General features: G+C 43.3%; 1 protein-coding gene across 2 annotated transcripts in view; it reads right to left on the minus strand.

The window, feature by feature from the left end:
• The window catches only part of LOC111958174 (tricarboxylate transport protein B, mitochondrial), a 32941-nt gene extending 21553 nt beyond the window's left edge, over window positions 1-11388 (minus strand). For both annotated transcript variants that reach the window (XR_011474686.1, XM_023979359.2), the window contains exon 1: window positions 9941-11388. Coding sequence is in view for 1 of the 2 variants with exons in the window: in XM_023979359.2 (XP_023835127.2) it covers window positions 9941-10061 (121 nt within the window). In the remaining variant the exon portion in view is untranslated. The remainder of the gene's footprint in view (window positions 1-9940) is intronic.
• Between the last annotated feature and the right edge of the window lie 4136 nt (window positions 11389-15524).

The raw sequence follows: 15524 nt of genomic DNA on the forward strand, positions 1-15524 counted from the left end.
CTTTCTGTGTCAGTTCACAAAATCAATGTGTTTTCATATGACACTGACACTTGTTATTAGTGGGAATTGATGTACCTAGAAACCAGTTTACCATTTCCTACCCAGCAGTCACTGGGAGAGAGGCTTTGCAGGGACAGACAGAGGGGCTATCAAATACAGAGCATGCACAGCATGTAAACCAATCTGTCACGTTCATTGAAAGGATCGGATCAAGGRGCAGCGTGCGTAGAGTTCCACAATCTTTAATAGTGAAACTTACAACAAAGAATACAACAAACGTGCAGTATTGCAGTGCACAAGGCAACTATACAAAAACAAGATCCCACAACACAAATTAGGKAAATGGCTACCTAAATATGATCCCCAATCAGAGACAACGATAAACAGCTGTCTCTGATTGGGAACCATATCAGGCCAACATAGACATACAAAACCCCAAGACATACAAAAACCCTAGACATACAAAAACTAGCGTACCCACCCTAGTCACACCCTGACCTAACCAAAATATATAGAAAAACAGAGATATCTAAGGTCAGGGCGTGACACAATCAGACAACTAGGATATACAGTTGAAGTCGGAAGTGTACATACACTTAGGTTGGAGTCATTAAAACTCGTTTTTCAACCACTCCACAAATTTCTTGTTAACAAACTATAGTTTTGTCAAGTCGGTTGGGACATCTACTTTGTGCATGACACAAGTAATCTTTCCAACAATTGTTCACAGACAGATTATTTCACTTATAATTCACTGTATCACAATTCCAGTGGGTCAAAACTTTACATACACTACGTTTACTGTGCCTTTAAACAGCTTGAAAAATCCAGAAAATTATGTCATGGCTTTAGAAGCTTCTGAGTCGCTAATTGACAGAATTTGAGTCAATTGGAGGTGTATCTGTGAATGTATTTCAAGGTCTACCTTCAAACTCAGTGCCTCTGCTTGACATCATGGGCAAATCAAAAGAAATCAGCCAAATTGTAGACCACAAGTCTGGTTCATCATTTGGAGCAATTTCCAAAATGCCTGAAGGTACCGTGTTCATCTGTACAAACAATAGTACGCAAGTATAAACACCATGGGACCACGCAGCCATCATACCGCTCAGGAAGGAGYCGCGTTCTGTCTCCTAGAGATAAACGTACTTTGGTGCGAAAAGTGCAAATCAATCCCAGAACTACAGCAAAGGACCTTGTGAAGATGCTGGAGGAAACAGGTAAAAAGTAATTATAACTCCACAGTAAAAGAGTCCTATATCGACTATAACCTGAAAGGCCGCTCAGCAAGGAAGAAGCCACTTGCTCCAAAAACGCCATAACAAAGCAGACTACGGTTTGCAAACTGCCATTGGAAGAAAAGGTCGTACTTTTTGGGAGAAATGTCCTCTGGTCTGATGACGCAAAAAAGAACTGTTTGGGCCATAATGACATCTTTATGTCTGGAGGAAAAAGGGGGAGACCTTGCACAGGCGAAGAACACATCGCCACCCGTGAAGCACCGGGGTGGCAGCATCATGTTTGTGGGGGGTGGCTTTGCTGGCAGGAGGGACTGCTGCACTTCCACAAATAGATAGCAATCATGAGGCCAGGAAAATTATGGTGTATATATTGAGAAAGACAATAAGTCAGGAAGTTATAAGCTTTGGTCGCAAATGGGTCTTTCCAAATGGACACATGACGCCAGCATACTTCCAAAGTTGTGGCAACATAGTTAAAAAAAACAAGTCAAGGTATTTGGAGTGGCATCCAAAGCCCTGCCTCAATCATAGTAGAAATCTGTGGGGAGAAACTGAAAAAGCGTGTGGGAGAAGGAGGCCTACAAACCTGACTCCGTTACAGACAGCACGCAGCTATCTTTTCGTCAGTACAATTTTGATAGAGGGAAACTAGTGAGTTTTTTTGCAGGAGTGTCATTTAACACAGGTAACAGTGACAGGAGTTGTATACCTCATATAAATAACCCGTAAACTAGAGCCTACTCCAACCCGGTCCAGCCTTACTTAATTTAACGCCATTCCACGACTACAGGACACCAGAGTTTACAGGCAAAACGTTTCCTGTGTTTTTAAAGTCAACTCGCGATCGCGTGATTGTTGCGACGCAGAGTTAGCACTTGGCAAATGATGACATACGGCAAAATGAAAAAAAAAAGCAAAAAGGAGAAAGAGAAAGACAACAATGTGAAATTCATTCTCAACCACACGCAAAGAGTTTTTAGTTAAATCAAAACTTTCAGACTTCACAGCTGGTTTCGTGCTTGCATCAAGCGACTCAGAGCACACGCACGCGCACGCACGCAGCACTAGCATGTTTGTAGCGCACTCACGCACGGCAGCAACGCCACGGCACGCAACGCGACGCACAGCACGCGCACGCACGGACAGCACACACACACACACACAACCCACTGAGGCCCTGATGGTAAGTCAGAGCATGTACAGTGCTTCAAGTGTTCATACGCCTTGGTTTTTTCCACTTTTGTTGTGTTACAGCCTGAATTTAAAATGGATATAATACAGTGGGGTAGAACACAAGTATTTGATAGCACTGCCGATATTGCAGACTTTTTCTAATTATCAAAGCATGTGAGGTCTGTAATTTTTATCATAGGTACACTTAACTGTGAGGACACCGAATCTAAAACAAAAGTCCAGAAAATCACCATTGGTATGATTTTAGGTAATTAATTTGCATATTATTGCAGTGACATAAGTATTGTGATACATCAGAAAAGCAGAGCTTCACATATTTGGTAGCAGAAACCTTTGGTTGCAATTACAGAGATCTTACGTTTCCTGTGTTCTTGACCAGGTTTAGCACACACTGCAGCAGGGATTTTGGCCCACTCTCCATACAGACCTTTCCAGATCCTTCAGGTTTCCGTGGCTGTCGCTGGGCAATACGGACTTTTAGCTCCCCTCCAAAGATTTTTCTATTGGGTTCAGGTCTGGAGACTGGCTAGGCCACTCCAGGACCTTGAGATGCTTCTTATACGGAGCCCCTCCTTAGTTGCCGCTGGCTGTGTGGTTTCGGGTCGTTGTCATGCTGTAAGACAGCGACAACCCCTCTTCAAATGCTCTTACTGAGGGAAGGAGGTTGTTGGCCAGATCTCGCGATACATGGCCATCCATCCCTCCCCTCAATTACGGTGCAGTCGTCCTGTCCCCTTTTGCAGAAAAGCATCCCCAAAGAAATGATGTTTCCACCGTCCATGCTTGCACGGTTGGGATGGTGTTCTTGGGGTTGTACTCATCCTTCTTTTTCCTCCAAACACTGCGAGTGGAGTTTTGACCAAAAAGCTCTATTTTTGTCTCATCAGACCACATGACCTTCTCCCATTCTCCTCTGGATCATCCAGATGGTCATTGCTAACTTCAGACGGGCTGGACATGCGCTGGCTTGGGCAGGGGGGACCTTGCGTGCGCTGCAGGATTTTAATCCATGACGGCGTAGTGTGTTACAAATGTTTTCTTTGAGACTGTGGTCCCCATCTCTCTTCAGGTTTGGACCAGGTCCTGCGCTGTAGTTCTGGGCTGATCCCTCACCGTTCTCATGATCATTGATGCCCACGAGGTGAGATCTTGCTGGAGCCCAGACGAGGGTGATTGACCGCTCATCTTGAACTTCTTCCATTTTCTAATAATTGCGCCAACAGTTGTTGCCTTCTCACCAAGTGCTTGCCTATTGTCTGTAGCCATGCCAGCTTGTGCAGGTCTACAATTTTATCCTGATGTCCTTACACAGGCTCTCTGGTCTGGCCATTGTTGGAGAGGTTGGAGTCTGTTTTGTATTGAGTGTGTGGACAGGTGTCTTTTATACAAGGTAACGAGTTCAAACAGGTGCAGTTAATACAGGTAATGAGTGGGAGAACAGGAGGGCTTCTAAAGATATATATATTATATATATATATATATTATATATATATATATATATATAATAGATATAGAGAGAGAGAGAGAGAGAGAGAGAGAGAGAGAGAGGAGAGAGGAGAGAGAGAGAGAGAGAGAGAGAGAGAGAGAGAGAGAGAGAGAGAGAGGAGGAGAGAGAGAGAGAGAGAGAGGAGAGGGTTTAGATTAAAATTAGGGAGAAAGGGGATCGCAACAGATGGAGAGCGATCAAGGGAGAAAGAGGGAGTAAATAAGTGCATTTATTTATATATTATTTATTTATCCAGACGTGTCAATAAAGAACAAATTCTTATTTACAATGATGGCAAAGAGAGAGGGAGATAGAGAAGAGAAGACCTCTGAAGTGCTATCTATCTGCCTGCTGTTGAGGTAACTCTAATGAGTGTTGGCCACATCTGCTCCTGTTCACTGAGAAAAACAAACTTTCAAATCACCCAACCTGGCAACCAATAAACATAAACAAATGTGGCAACCCCACAGTTTATGGACCAGAACACAGTTTATGGAAATGTTATGGACCATAACATGCAAGAACCAAAACACAAATAATACTAAACAGGGGGGAAATCATTTGTACTTTAAATGTATTCTTATTTATCCAGACTAGTCACATTAAAATGAAATATGTTCTTCAACAACAGAGAGAGCGAGTGAGAGATTAAACTACAAGTTTTTTTCAGGCCAACTCATACATTTAATCATATACATATACAGTGGGGCAAAAAAGTATTTAGTCAGCCACCAATTGTGCAAGTTCTTCCACTTAAAAAGATGAGAGAGGCCTGTAATTTTCATCATAGGTACACTTCAACTATGACAGACAAAATTTGAAAAAAAAGTCCAGGAAATCACATTGTAGGATTTTTTATGAATTTATTTGCTAATTATGGGAGAACTTGCACAATTGGTGGCTGACTAAATACTTTTTTGCCCCACTGTATGGACCAGAACACTATAATGTGCAAAAGCCAGGACACCAAATTACCCGAAAACCCTCTCTATACCTTTAGTTATCCAGGCTCATCTCATTTATGTAAAATAGGTTTATCAGGGACCTGGTGTGAAGAGAGATGAGAATACAGGAGAGAGTGTAGAAAGATGGTGCCACATGTCCCTATTCCTCAACCCCAATGTAGACCGTAGCCAGAGGTCTTAACATCAAACATGATGTATTAATACAGTCTTAATATTTCTGTTTGCCTCGTCTGAAAGATGAAAGGAATTATTCATCTATCGTCTTCCTTTTTAGGCTTCGCCTGTTCAAAACATCGCTCCCAAACCCTACACTAATGTTTAATTACACATGTCTATTAATTTTACATGGAAAATCTTTTGAACTGCTTCTAACCCTCCAGTAGGCCGTTCCCTGCAGACTGGATGGACGGAGTCTGATGTTGTTCTGGGAATGTTGTTGTGTTTTCCTAAAACAGTAAGAGAGAGAGAGTGAGAGAGGTGAGAGAGAGGAGAGGGAGGGAGAGAGAGGGAGACAGAGAGTGAGAGAGGTGAGAGAGGGAGAGAGAGAGTGAGAGAGGTGAGAGAGGGAGAGAGAGAGTGAGAGATCAAAGAGTGATTTAATCTGAGTGTCTTGATCCTGTCTCTTATACACATCTAGATGTGTATAAGAGACAGGAGAGAGAGAGATGAGAGAGAGGGGAGAGAGAGAGAGAGAGAGGTGAGAGAGAGAGAGAGAGGTGAGAGAGAGATGAGAGAGGTGAGAGAGAGAGGTGTGAGAGAGAGAGAGAGAGAGAGAGAGAGAGAGAGAGAGAGAGCGTGTGTATGTGTCTGACAGAAAGGACAACAGGTGTTTCATGATTTGACGTCTTGCCCCCAAAGGCGCTGGTGGGTCATGAGTCGTAGATTTAGAGTGTATTGCCTAGTGCATAGTGCATAGTGTGCAGAGTTCAGTGGGGTATGAATGAGCAGGGAGTGAGTGCACACTTTGACAAGCCCTCTGAGTCTAAGAGGAGACAGCCACTCAAAGAACTTAACTGGCTGCCCTGCGGCAAGAGTAAGAGTGAGAGAGCGAGAGCGAGTGAGAGAGCGAGAGCGAGTGAGAGAGCGAGAGCGAGTGAGAGAGCGAGAGCGAGTGAGAGAGAGCGAGTGAGAGAGCGAGAGCGAGAGAAAGTTACAAATACAGAGCAATACAGTACTCTCTCAGACCTCACACACACGCACATATGCACACGCACACAAACACACACATACACACACATTGTATGACAATAAAAACCTCTACTACAAAGGAACACACAAATGCAAAGAAAATCAGGACCAGAAACCCATTTAAAGTTCTCAGCTCCAGGCCAATCCTGTCTCATATCATAGCCTCCACCTCTCAACATCGGCCATCACCATTGGCTGCTGAGCCCAGGAGAGGGAGTATAAAGAGCTCATACACCCTTCATGTAGAAATGTGCCTCATTGCCATTGTCTGGGTTTGTAAGAGATGTACGACTTTTCTTCCATTAAGCTACGACTCTCAATGTTCTGTCCATATAACTTCCCCCCAGTGCCTCCAGGCCTATACAAGAGACCAACGCACGCACGCACGCACGCACACACACACACGCACGCACACACAGTGGGTTACTGTAAGGGTGAGACAGCACCATTAGCTAAGACTTAACAATGTTTCTTTTACAATGCCAGATGTCATCTAAGAAGACATGCTCTCTCTCCTCTCGCTCTCCCCCTCTCTCTCACTAACTCACTCCATCCGGTAGGCCATCATTGTAAATAAGAATTTGTTATTTACTGACTTGCCTAGTTAAATTAAGGTTAAATAACTTTTTTTAAATCCTCTCATCCCATCTTGCATTACATCAGTCCCAAAAGTGGAATATTTCTCACAAGCTAAGCTAGGTCTGTTATGGCACCAGACACATGGAGTCATACTAGAGGCATCCAGGCTATGGTCTTTATCTACGGCCCTGAGTTCAAACAACCAAGTTTATGTCATTGGCACAGAAAGATAATGTCTTGCTGTGGTCCTAGGGCCAACAAGGATACTCTCAAGGATATGTACTTTGGGCCTCAGCCAGTTACTGAGWAAAGACTGCAGGCAAAGGAGAGAGGGCTCTAACAAGCAGCACACACTCACAATCTCTTGCATACACACACACACACACACACTCATTACCACTCTGAGTGCAGGGTTAAATAACCAGATATAGCTGTGGTTCCATGTCTAGGCACTGAGAGAAGTGCTTGTCAGATTTATTAACTGTCAAACCGGGTGTCAGGGGGATTCTGTATCTTGGCGTAGTAAAGCATTGGCTTGGCTGTTGATTGAGTAATATCTCAGGTCAGAGTTGTAGACACAAGTGCATTTTACCTGATTGCTTTTATCTCACTGAGTCATAGCGACTCCTTCTCTGAGAGTAGATCAGTTCCTAGGGTACCACAGTGTGATTTCAACACACACTCATATACTAAACATACATACACAAGCCATTAATCAAAATAACAAAATATTCTTGGTCTCCCCCTAAATTTGCACCCATAGATTCAGACAGTAAGAAAAACAGAGAAAGAGAGAGAAATATATTCTATAGATAAGGAGTAATCAACTGACTTTAAAGAGTGGAGTGTACAACTACACAAACAGGTTAAATAAGAGTTGGGCTGACAGAGAGAGTGAAGAAAGATGGAGCCTGTTTCGGCTGTTAGCGTTCCCAGCAAGCTTGTCTGGTTAGTCTGGTTGAAAGGATAGGAAGGGAGGGAGGAGGCCAGGCGGGTTTCTCCAATCTATCATCTAGATGGATGGCCTCATTTAAATGTACCAATAGCTGAGAGGAGGAGAGTCCGGAGAGACTGTGTGTGAAATGGCACCATAGGCTGTTAGGATTGTGAAAGGATATCTACAGAGAAAAAAAGGTTGCACAAACCTGCAGTACCAAAGAGTACTGTATGAAACTGTGCATGCTGGCCGGTTTTATTGTTGCTCCACAGTTGGAACAACATTACTACAGTACAAGGTTTGTCAGGGTCACTGTGGTCTCTTGTCAAGGCTGTAATCAATAGAGTGGTGCTAAATGCCTCTCCATGAGGGTGCCTCTCCATGAGGGTGCCTCTCCATGAGGGTGCCTCTCCATGAGGGTGCCTCTCAAGGCCTCGAAATGCACCAGCCTGCCCTGCCTCACTCTAATCACACACAATGTGGGGGGGGGGGGGTCATGAGTTTCAAATGCAACCAGGTTCAGTCTGAGGTTACTTTGACAAACCAATATGCGTAATATCCTATGGAAGAGTATGTATGGGATATGAGCCTATGTTATAACTGCATACTGCAGCATTACTAAGAGTCTGTATGAGTGAGTTTGTATTGTATCCTGATTCTGCCCTTTTATACATGCACTCACGCCACTGAGGAATATGTTTATTGTGAATCTCATGCTTTCTACATGTAGGCCTAGTGTATGGCAACTCTGTAATCAAACTACTGAAACCAAATGGCATATCAATGGCATATCAATGGTTTATGTATAGTACAAGCACAACCCCAGATTCCTGAAGCCTTAATTGAACTTAATAGCATTATCGAAGGACAGCATCTCTCTCCTTCAGCATGGTCTACATTTAAATATATCCAGTGTGATGTGGTTGAAGGTAACTAGCAGTGATCACTAGACTAGATCAGAGTAACAGAATAATGTCAGTGCACTGATCCAACCGTAGCAGTTTGGGGATACGGAGAGAGACCCTGCCAGCCAGGCAGGATAAGGACACAAGTAGAAAACAGATTATTTAATTCAGTGCTTGAGAATGTCTTAAGACCTCGCTCTAGCAGTATCCCTCACAGCAATGGAGGTTTCAGAGATGAAGGCTACTAGGCTACTACTACTAATAGGTAGATGTCTGAGCTACTCAATACTCATTTTAGAGACATTCTCCTGCTCAGTCCACAGTGCTTGGGTTTCTATATTTGATCCTCATCCAATGCTTGTTATGGTCTTTCTTCAGGGACAGAGGTGGTGGTTTTGGGTGGTTTTACTTCAAAGACATTCCAGTCCAATTTCAGGGTTATTCATTTTAATTTCACTGTGTGGAGGGGGCAGTCCAGAGGAGAAACATGTAATTTCAGAGAAGGATACACCCGAGAAAGATGACTGTGTCTGCTGCCTAAAAGAACAGGGCTGCAGAGTGGGGAATACATGCCTTGGCCTGCTAAAAGTCGACCTGTTAATTCCTCTGAACCAGATGGAGATGCAACAGATGCTCTTTGTCATCTCAGGTAAATTGCACAGTAACATGAATGAAGGATCTGTATATCCTAACATATGCAGGAGGTAAACATTTCAGCATTCCCCAGTCCTTCTACCTGAGTAACTACTGTCTGCCGCTAAGGGGGGGAAATGAGGGGTGTTGGCTTTGTGGTGTCCTTTCATAACCAGGCAGTTGTTTTGCAATACAGTATTAGAAGGCTAGTGTTACGACAGTCAGTTACAGAAAAGATCATAAGATAATTTCATAATCATCTATGTTAAAGTATATTCGAAATCGTATTCATTAGAATCTAAATAATATTAAGTGAATAATAATAAAGCCTACAATTCAACAGTTCCATGTAGCCTACTAGTCTAAAAAGAGTTCCACTATTTTGTCATGCGCTCTACAGGCAGCTAAGCAAATCGCCTCTTTATTGAAATGCAAACATACAGCGCATGTTAAACTGACAATAATAACACCGAAGACTAGCATATTCCAGTTTTTGTTGTGAATTAACTGTTGAACACAATACAACACATGACAGTTGACAGTTCTAACTTATTCAAATGGACGCTCTCGCTTCGTGCACGGCTTCCAATGAAACATCATCAGTACATAATTTACAACAACCCCTGGCTGTCAAGTGAAAGTGACATGATCAGAAACAATGTTACTTTATTCAGAAACAATGTTACTTTATTATACAGGCTAATGCTTTCTCTCCACGACGATGCGCTATACAGTAAAGTCACTTTAGTGTGTATCTGAAAAATGTTAAGTCATCTCTATTGGCAATAGGTGGTGTCTGAACAAAGGATGACAAAACTTACCTGCTAGAATTGCCTTCCCTGGGTGAGTTAATTTCGCTTTTCCTCCAGGTGCCGCCGCCGCCAGACACCTGGGTCTGTGAAATAGGCTGGTGAATTTACTGTTTCCTTCCATTGTCAAGAAATAATTAAACCAATATCTATCTAGATATAAACTAAGTCTACGAAAGTCCTTAAACTAGTTTCTAGTTGATATAACGTTCAGTGCATACCATGGATATCATGTCAGACATCCACTGTATGTGGACAGTAAGCTACTACACAGCTCGCAGTTGCGGGGAGAAAGCCTATCTATCCCTGGAGCCGAGGGAGGAGAGACGGGGCATTTTCGTTCCACACCACGAGAAGGGCGGGGCTGTGTCTCTCTCTCTCTCTAGTCTAGGCGCGTCACATCCTTGTACGCGTCAACCCGCAAAAAGGAATACATTAGCAAAGCAATACATTTCTCAGTTCAGCAAACAAACACACAGCGATGTAAATTAAAGTATCAGCCCCAGTAGAGAGCGTCATGTTGAAATAGCACCTTCCTCCACCCTGCTCCCACCAGAGCAAGAGCGAGCCGTGGTACAAAGGCGCCTCAGACCCAAAACACCATCAATCAAGTGGTGTGCCTCAGTGACATCCATCCCCCTTATAGGCTACATCCATGAGAAGACTGCATCCACAACAATATTCATACAGATTGCTGTCTTGCTATGAATAGAAAAATCATATCAAAATAAAGTTTAAACCATCAACCATTTTCTTTTGTTCCAAACCTCATTTACAAATAAGACCTATGCTTACATCATTTTTTATTTTGTTACCATAACCAATTTTTCACTTATCTATTCTGATTATCAAGTTGAATAGATGCTGCTTTGCATTGATGTAGCCTGTACAGAAGGCCTAGTACAACAAGTGTACAAAAAGGCAGTTTCTCCATCAGTAGTAGTTCCCAGAATGAGGACAAAGTGCAGCAGTACATTTCAKCTCCACTGATCCAGGGCCAGTTTCTCCYTCWGTAGTWGTTCCCAGGATGAGGACAAAGTGCAGCAGTACATTTCAKCTCCACTGATCCAGGGCCAGTTTCTCKGTCWGTAGTWGTTCCCAGGATGAGGACAAAGTGCAGCAGTACATTTCAACTCCACTGATCCAGGGCCAGTTTCTCCATCAGTAGTAGTTCCCAGGATGAGGACAAAGTGCAGCAGTACATTTCAACTCCACTGATCCAGGGCCAGTTTTGCTCCTCAGCTTCAGCTGGTGATCCTCAGGACTGTGGCATCAGAAGTTGAGGGCACAAGTCACAACACTCTCTCCACTATTTATTGTAAATCCAAAGTTAAAAACATAGCCTGACGTATCGGTCAGAGACCTTCATCAGACAGACCCTCAGGACTGGTCCTGGAACAGTTCTAGTAGAGTGAAGTCTTGCCATGGAGTAGTCTGGCCTGGTTACAGACCTATATGTGCTTTTACAAACTCCCCTGACTTGTCATTTCATAGGAGTAGCTAGGCTGCTAGAGGATTTCTGCAGTGCAAGACAAAGACCAGTTGGATAGAACAGAAACAGGTACGTTCTGGAGATATACAGTCCATTGTATAGTATTGATTGCATTGTCAGAACTAAAAGAAGCAAGAACATCCTTGAAGTGGAGAAAACCGCTCAACACCAAACCTGATCTCAGACGTTTGCTAATGACCAATGCCCCCCAAGGCAGTAAGTCAGATTGCATTGTCAACTTACTCCATACACTTTGCTTGCACTATTCATCATAAGGGCCACACAACATATCAATGACATAACACTTCATGAACAGCCGGGAGGGAGTGTTATAAGCTGAGATTAACCATTGTGACAGTCTGTGTCAGTGTTATGTAGGCCTTATGACCAAAGGTTCTTAGGAAAACCCGGAGTTAATAGTATGACAATGCAAACACATGGTATTACCAGACATCCAAGTTCCCTCTGGGGTTACTACTAGGAGCATTGTGAAATGATCAAAGCCAGATAATGTGTGTGTAAACTTTATTATCCTTGAGAGGTCAGATTTCAGTGTTTTCTACAAACCTCAATTCAACATTTGTACAATGTCGTGGCACAGCTCCGGATGCATGAGGCCAGATTTACCCATAAACTGTGGCGGTAGTTTTCCAGAACATTCTCACTAGCCATGTGCTACTTGAACAGGAAGAAAACAAACCCCAGAATGATGGCTGCTGCAAGCAATCGTGCTGAAGAGTTTAATGTTTGTATTCTGCTCTTTTTGTATATTGTCAATTTAATTTTTAAAAAGTATCATGTTTATGACTAACTACAACAATACACTATAGACAATGCATACTGTATGGTATTCCATCATACTGAACTTCTTTCCTTAAGTATCACAACATATCTTAAATTCTACAATGTTTTTTCAGTACATTAAATAGCTCTGGACCACTGGCCCAGGGATATACAGGAGTTCTATTCCCTCATATGTTTTTATTCTCCTTTGTGTAATATTGGCATTTCTTCACCATTCTGTTAGTTGGTGTCAGTGGTGGGACAGTAAAGGCTTCAAAATACATTTGTTCAGCCTTGAACACAACATAGGTAATACTTATTATTAAATGAATAACATGGAAATTGTGCTCCTGGTTGCATTGTTACAGCATTATATGTTTGGCAGCACATGCACAGACATCAGCATATAGCAGTTATGTTTCACATCATCATCATCAACTCCAGAGCTGTGGGATCGTGTACCATACATCACAGTGTTAAGTGGAAAGACCCAAACGTCCATGTTGACTTGGATATTATCAGCTAGCACAAGAGCATTGGAGAGGAGAATCAATGCAAACCTTCCCAGTCTTGGTGTTGTCAACAGATCCCAACATGCTTGATAAACTACACACAGTAAGTACACCATAATCCCAATAACGAGTGTTCCTAGTCCATAGTACTGTATAGTGTTGCATCTTCAACATAGTACCTGTTCAGATGGACAAACAAAAACTATTGAACAGAAACAGTTGTGAAACAAACGTAGGAGACAGTCGTGAAACAAACGTAGGAGACAGTCGTGAAACAAACGTAGGAGACAGTCGTGAAACAAACGTAGGAGACAGTCGTGAAACAAATGTGAAAAATGACTCAAAGTTGACACCTCCTGTACAAGGCCTAGCTGTGCTCAGAGGGCGGGGGCACTCCGTGATGAGCCCCTCACCCACTCCCTCTCTGGCTCCTCAGTAACAAAGTCTTCACTACCAGTACTCTATCATCTCTATAAAAACAAATATTTAAAAAATATGCTCTATGGTTGATACAGTCTATGGAACAGTGATAGAATATACCTGGACAGAGTGGTGTACGTTAGCTTTTATCTGTTAGCTATTTTCTCTAGGAGCTAAGAGCTGTCGCCATGCTGTGCAGTGGTGAATGGGGGGGGCTGGTCAGGCCAGCCTAAGTAGAGGGGTCAGTTAGCCTTGCTCTAGTCCATTGGAGAGGGAGGGGGAGCAAGAGGAGGTGGGGATTGAGAGGAGATGGGAGCAAAGTGGAGGTCTTTTCGGTTGAGAGAGTTGGGTATGGTGGTGTTGAGGTTTGGAGTGTTCAGAGGTGGACTAGGTGTGTCTCAGAGTAGAGAGATTGTGTATCAGGGGTTTCAAGGCAGGGAATCCATATTGAATCCGAAAGCAAGCTGCATCTGTAATGTATTTGATCCCCGTGTAGGGTAAGTGTGATTCAGGTTGGGTAAGAGGGGTTGGGATGTGGGGTTACTGGGGCCTTATGCTCTACATAATCTGCAACCCAAATGGACACCTTATAGCCTATATAGTGCACTACTTCTGACTGGAGCACTATTGGCCCTGGTCAAACGTAGTGCACAAAACAGAGAATAGGGGGCCCCATAAGGGGGCTGGGTGGGGTAGAGGTGGTCTACATGTTGTAGCTGTAGGGAGGCTGGGTGGGGTAGAGGTGGTCTACATGTTGTAGCTGTAGGGGGGCTGGGGTGAGAGGATAGGAGGTGGTCAAGATCAAGTTGTAAGCGTAAGGGGGGGCAGGGGGGGAGGGAGAGTGGTCGGACATCGTAGCTGTCAAGAGGGGTGTGGTGGGAGGGGTCTACATGTTTAGCTGTAGGGCTGGGGTGGGGTGACATAGCACATGTGACAGCTGGTAAAGAGAACGTAGGGGGAGGGTGCTAAACGAGAGGTGTGTGAGGAGCAGTAAAGCGTGGGGCGTAGGGTGTAGAGTAGCGAGGGTGTCTAACATGTTGTAGCTGTAACGGTGGCTGGGTGGATCTACAGCCTGCGAGCTTGTAGCTTAGGTGGGCTTGGTTGTGGGATAGTCTACAGTTGTACCGCTGTAGCGGAGCTCTGGTGGGGTAGTCTACAGTTGTAGGCTGGATGGGGGGCTGGGGGGGGTTGAGGTGTCTACATGTTGTAGCTGTAGGAGGCCTGGGCTGGGGTAGAAGTGGTCCTACAGTTGTAGCGGTAGGGGGCTGGGTGGGGGTAGCTACATGTTGTAGCTGCTAAGGGAGGCTGGTGGTAGAGGTGGTCTAGATGTTGTAGCTGAGGGGCTGGGGGGTAAGCTGAGCAGCGTATCCATAGCCTCCTGGATATCCTGGCTGGGGAGCCACTGGAGCGGAACCTGCTGTCAAGCATCAGCTGTGCGACACTGTATGTGTACACACACACACAGTATCATACATCACACACACAGTATATACATACATCACAGTTATACACACACAGTTATCACATTACACATACACAAGTTATAACATACCAACTATTCACGTCATAATGACATCACACACACAGTTATACATATCACATCACACAGATAAATAACACACACAGTTATACATACACAACAAGTTAACATACACACAGTTATACATACACCAGCATCTACCAACATTATACATACACACATACAACAACACCAGTTATACCACACACAGTTATACATACACACAGTTAATATATACATCAAACACACAGTTATACATACACACACACACACTATAAATACATACACACACACACAACAACACAGTTATACACACAGTTACATACACACACAGTTATACATACACACACACACAGTTATACATACACACACACAGTATACATACAACACACATTACATAACAACAGTTTATACATACACCACACACACAGTTATACATAAACACACACACACAGTTTATACATACCACACAGCACACAGTTATACTCATACACACCACACAGTTTATACATACACACACAGTTATACATACACACACACAGTATATACCAACACACACACAGTTATATCATACACACACACAGTATACATACATACACACACTACATACACACACACAGTAAATACATACATACACAACCACACAGTTATACATAACAACACACACACGTTTATACAACTACATACACACACACACAGTTATAACATACATAACACACACACACACAGTTATATCATACACACACACAGTTAATAATACATACACCACACGTTATACATACATACAACACACCCACACAGTTGATACAACACACACAGTTATATACATAGCAGGTTGTCTACATCAGTTCAGTAAACACA

The sequence above is a fragment of the Salvelinus sp. IW2-2015 genome, linkage group LG33, assembly GCF_002910315.2.
Source record: "Salvelinus sp. IW2-2015 linkage group LG33, ASM291031v2, whole genome shotgun sequence".
Taxonomy (NCBI): Eukaryota; Metazoa; Chordata; class Actinopteri; order Salmoniformes; family Salmonidae; genus Salvelinus; species Salvelinus sp. IW2-2015.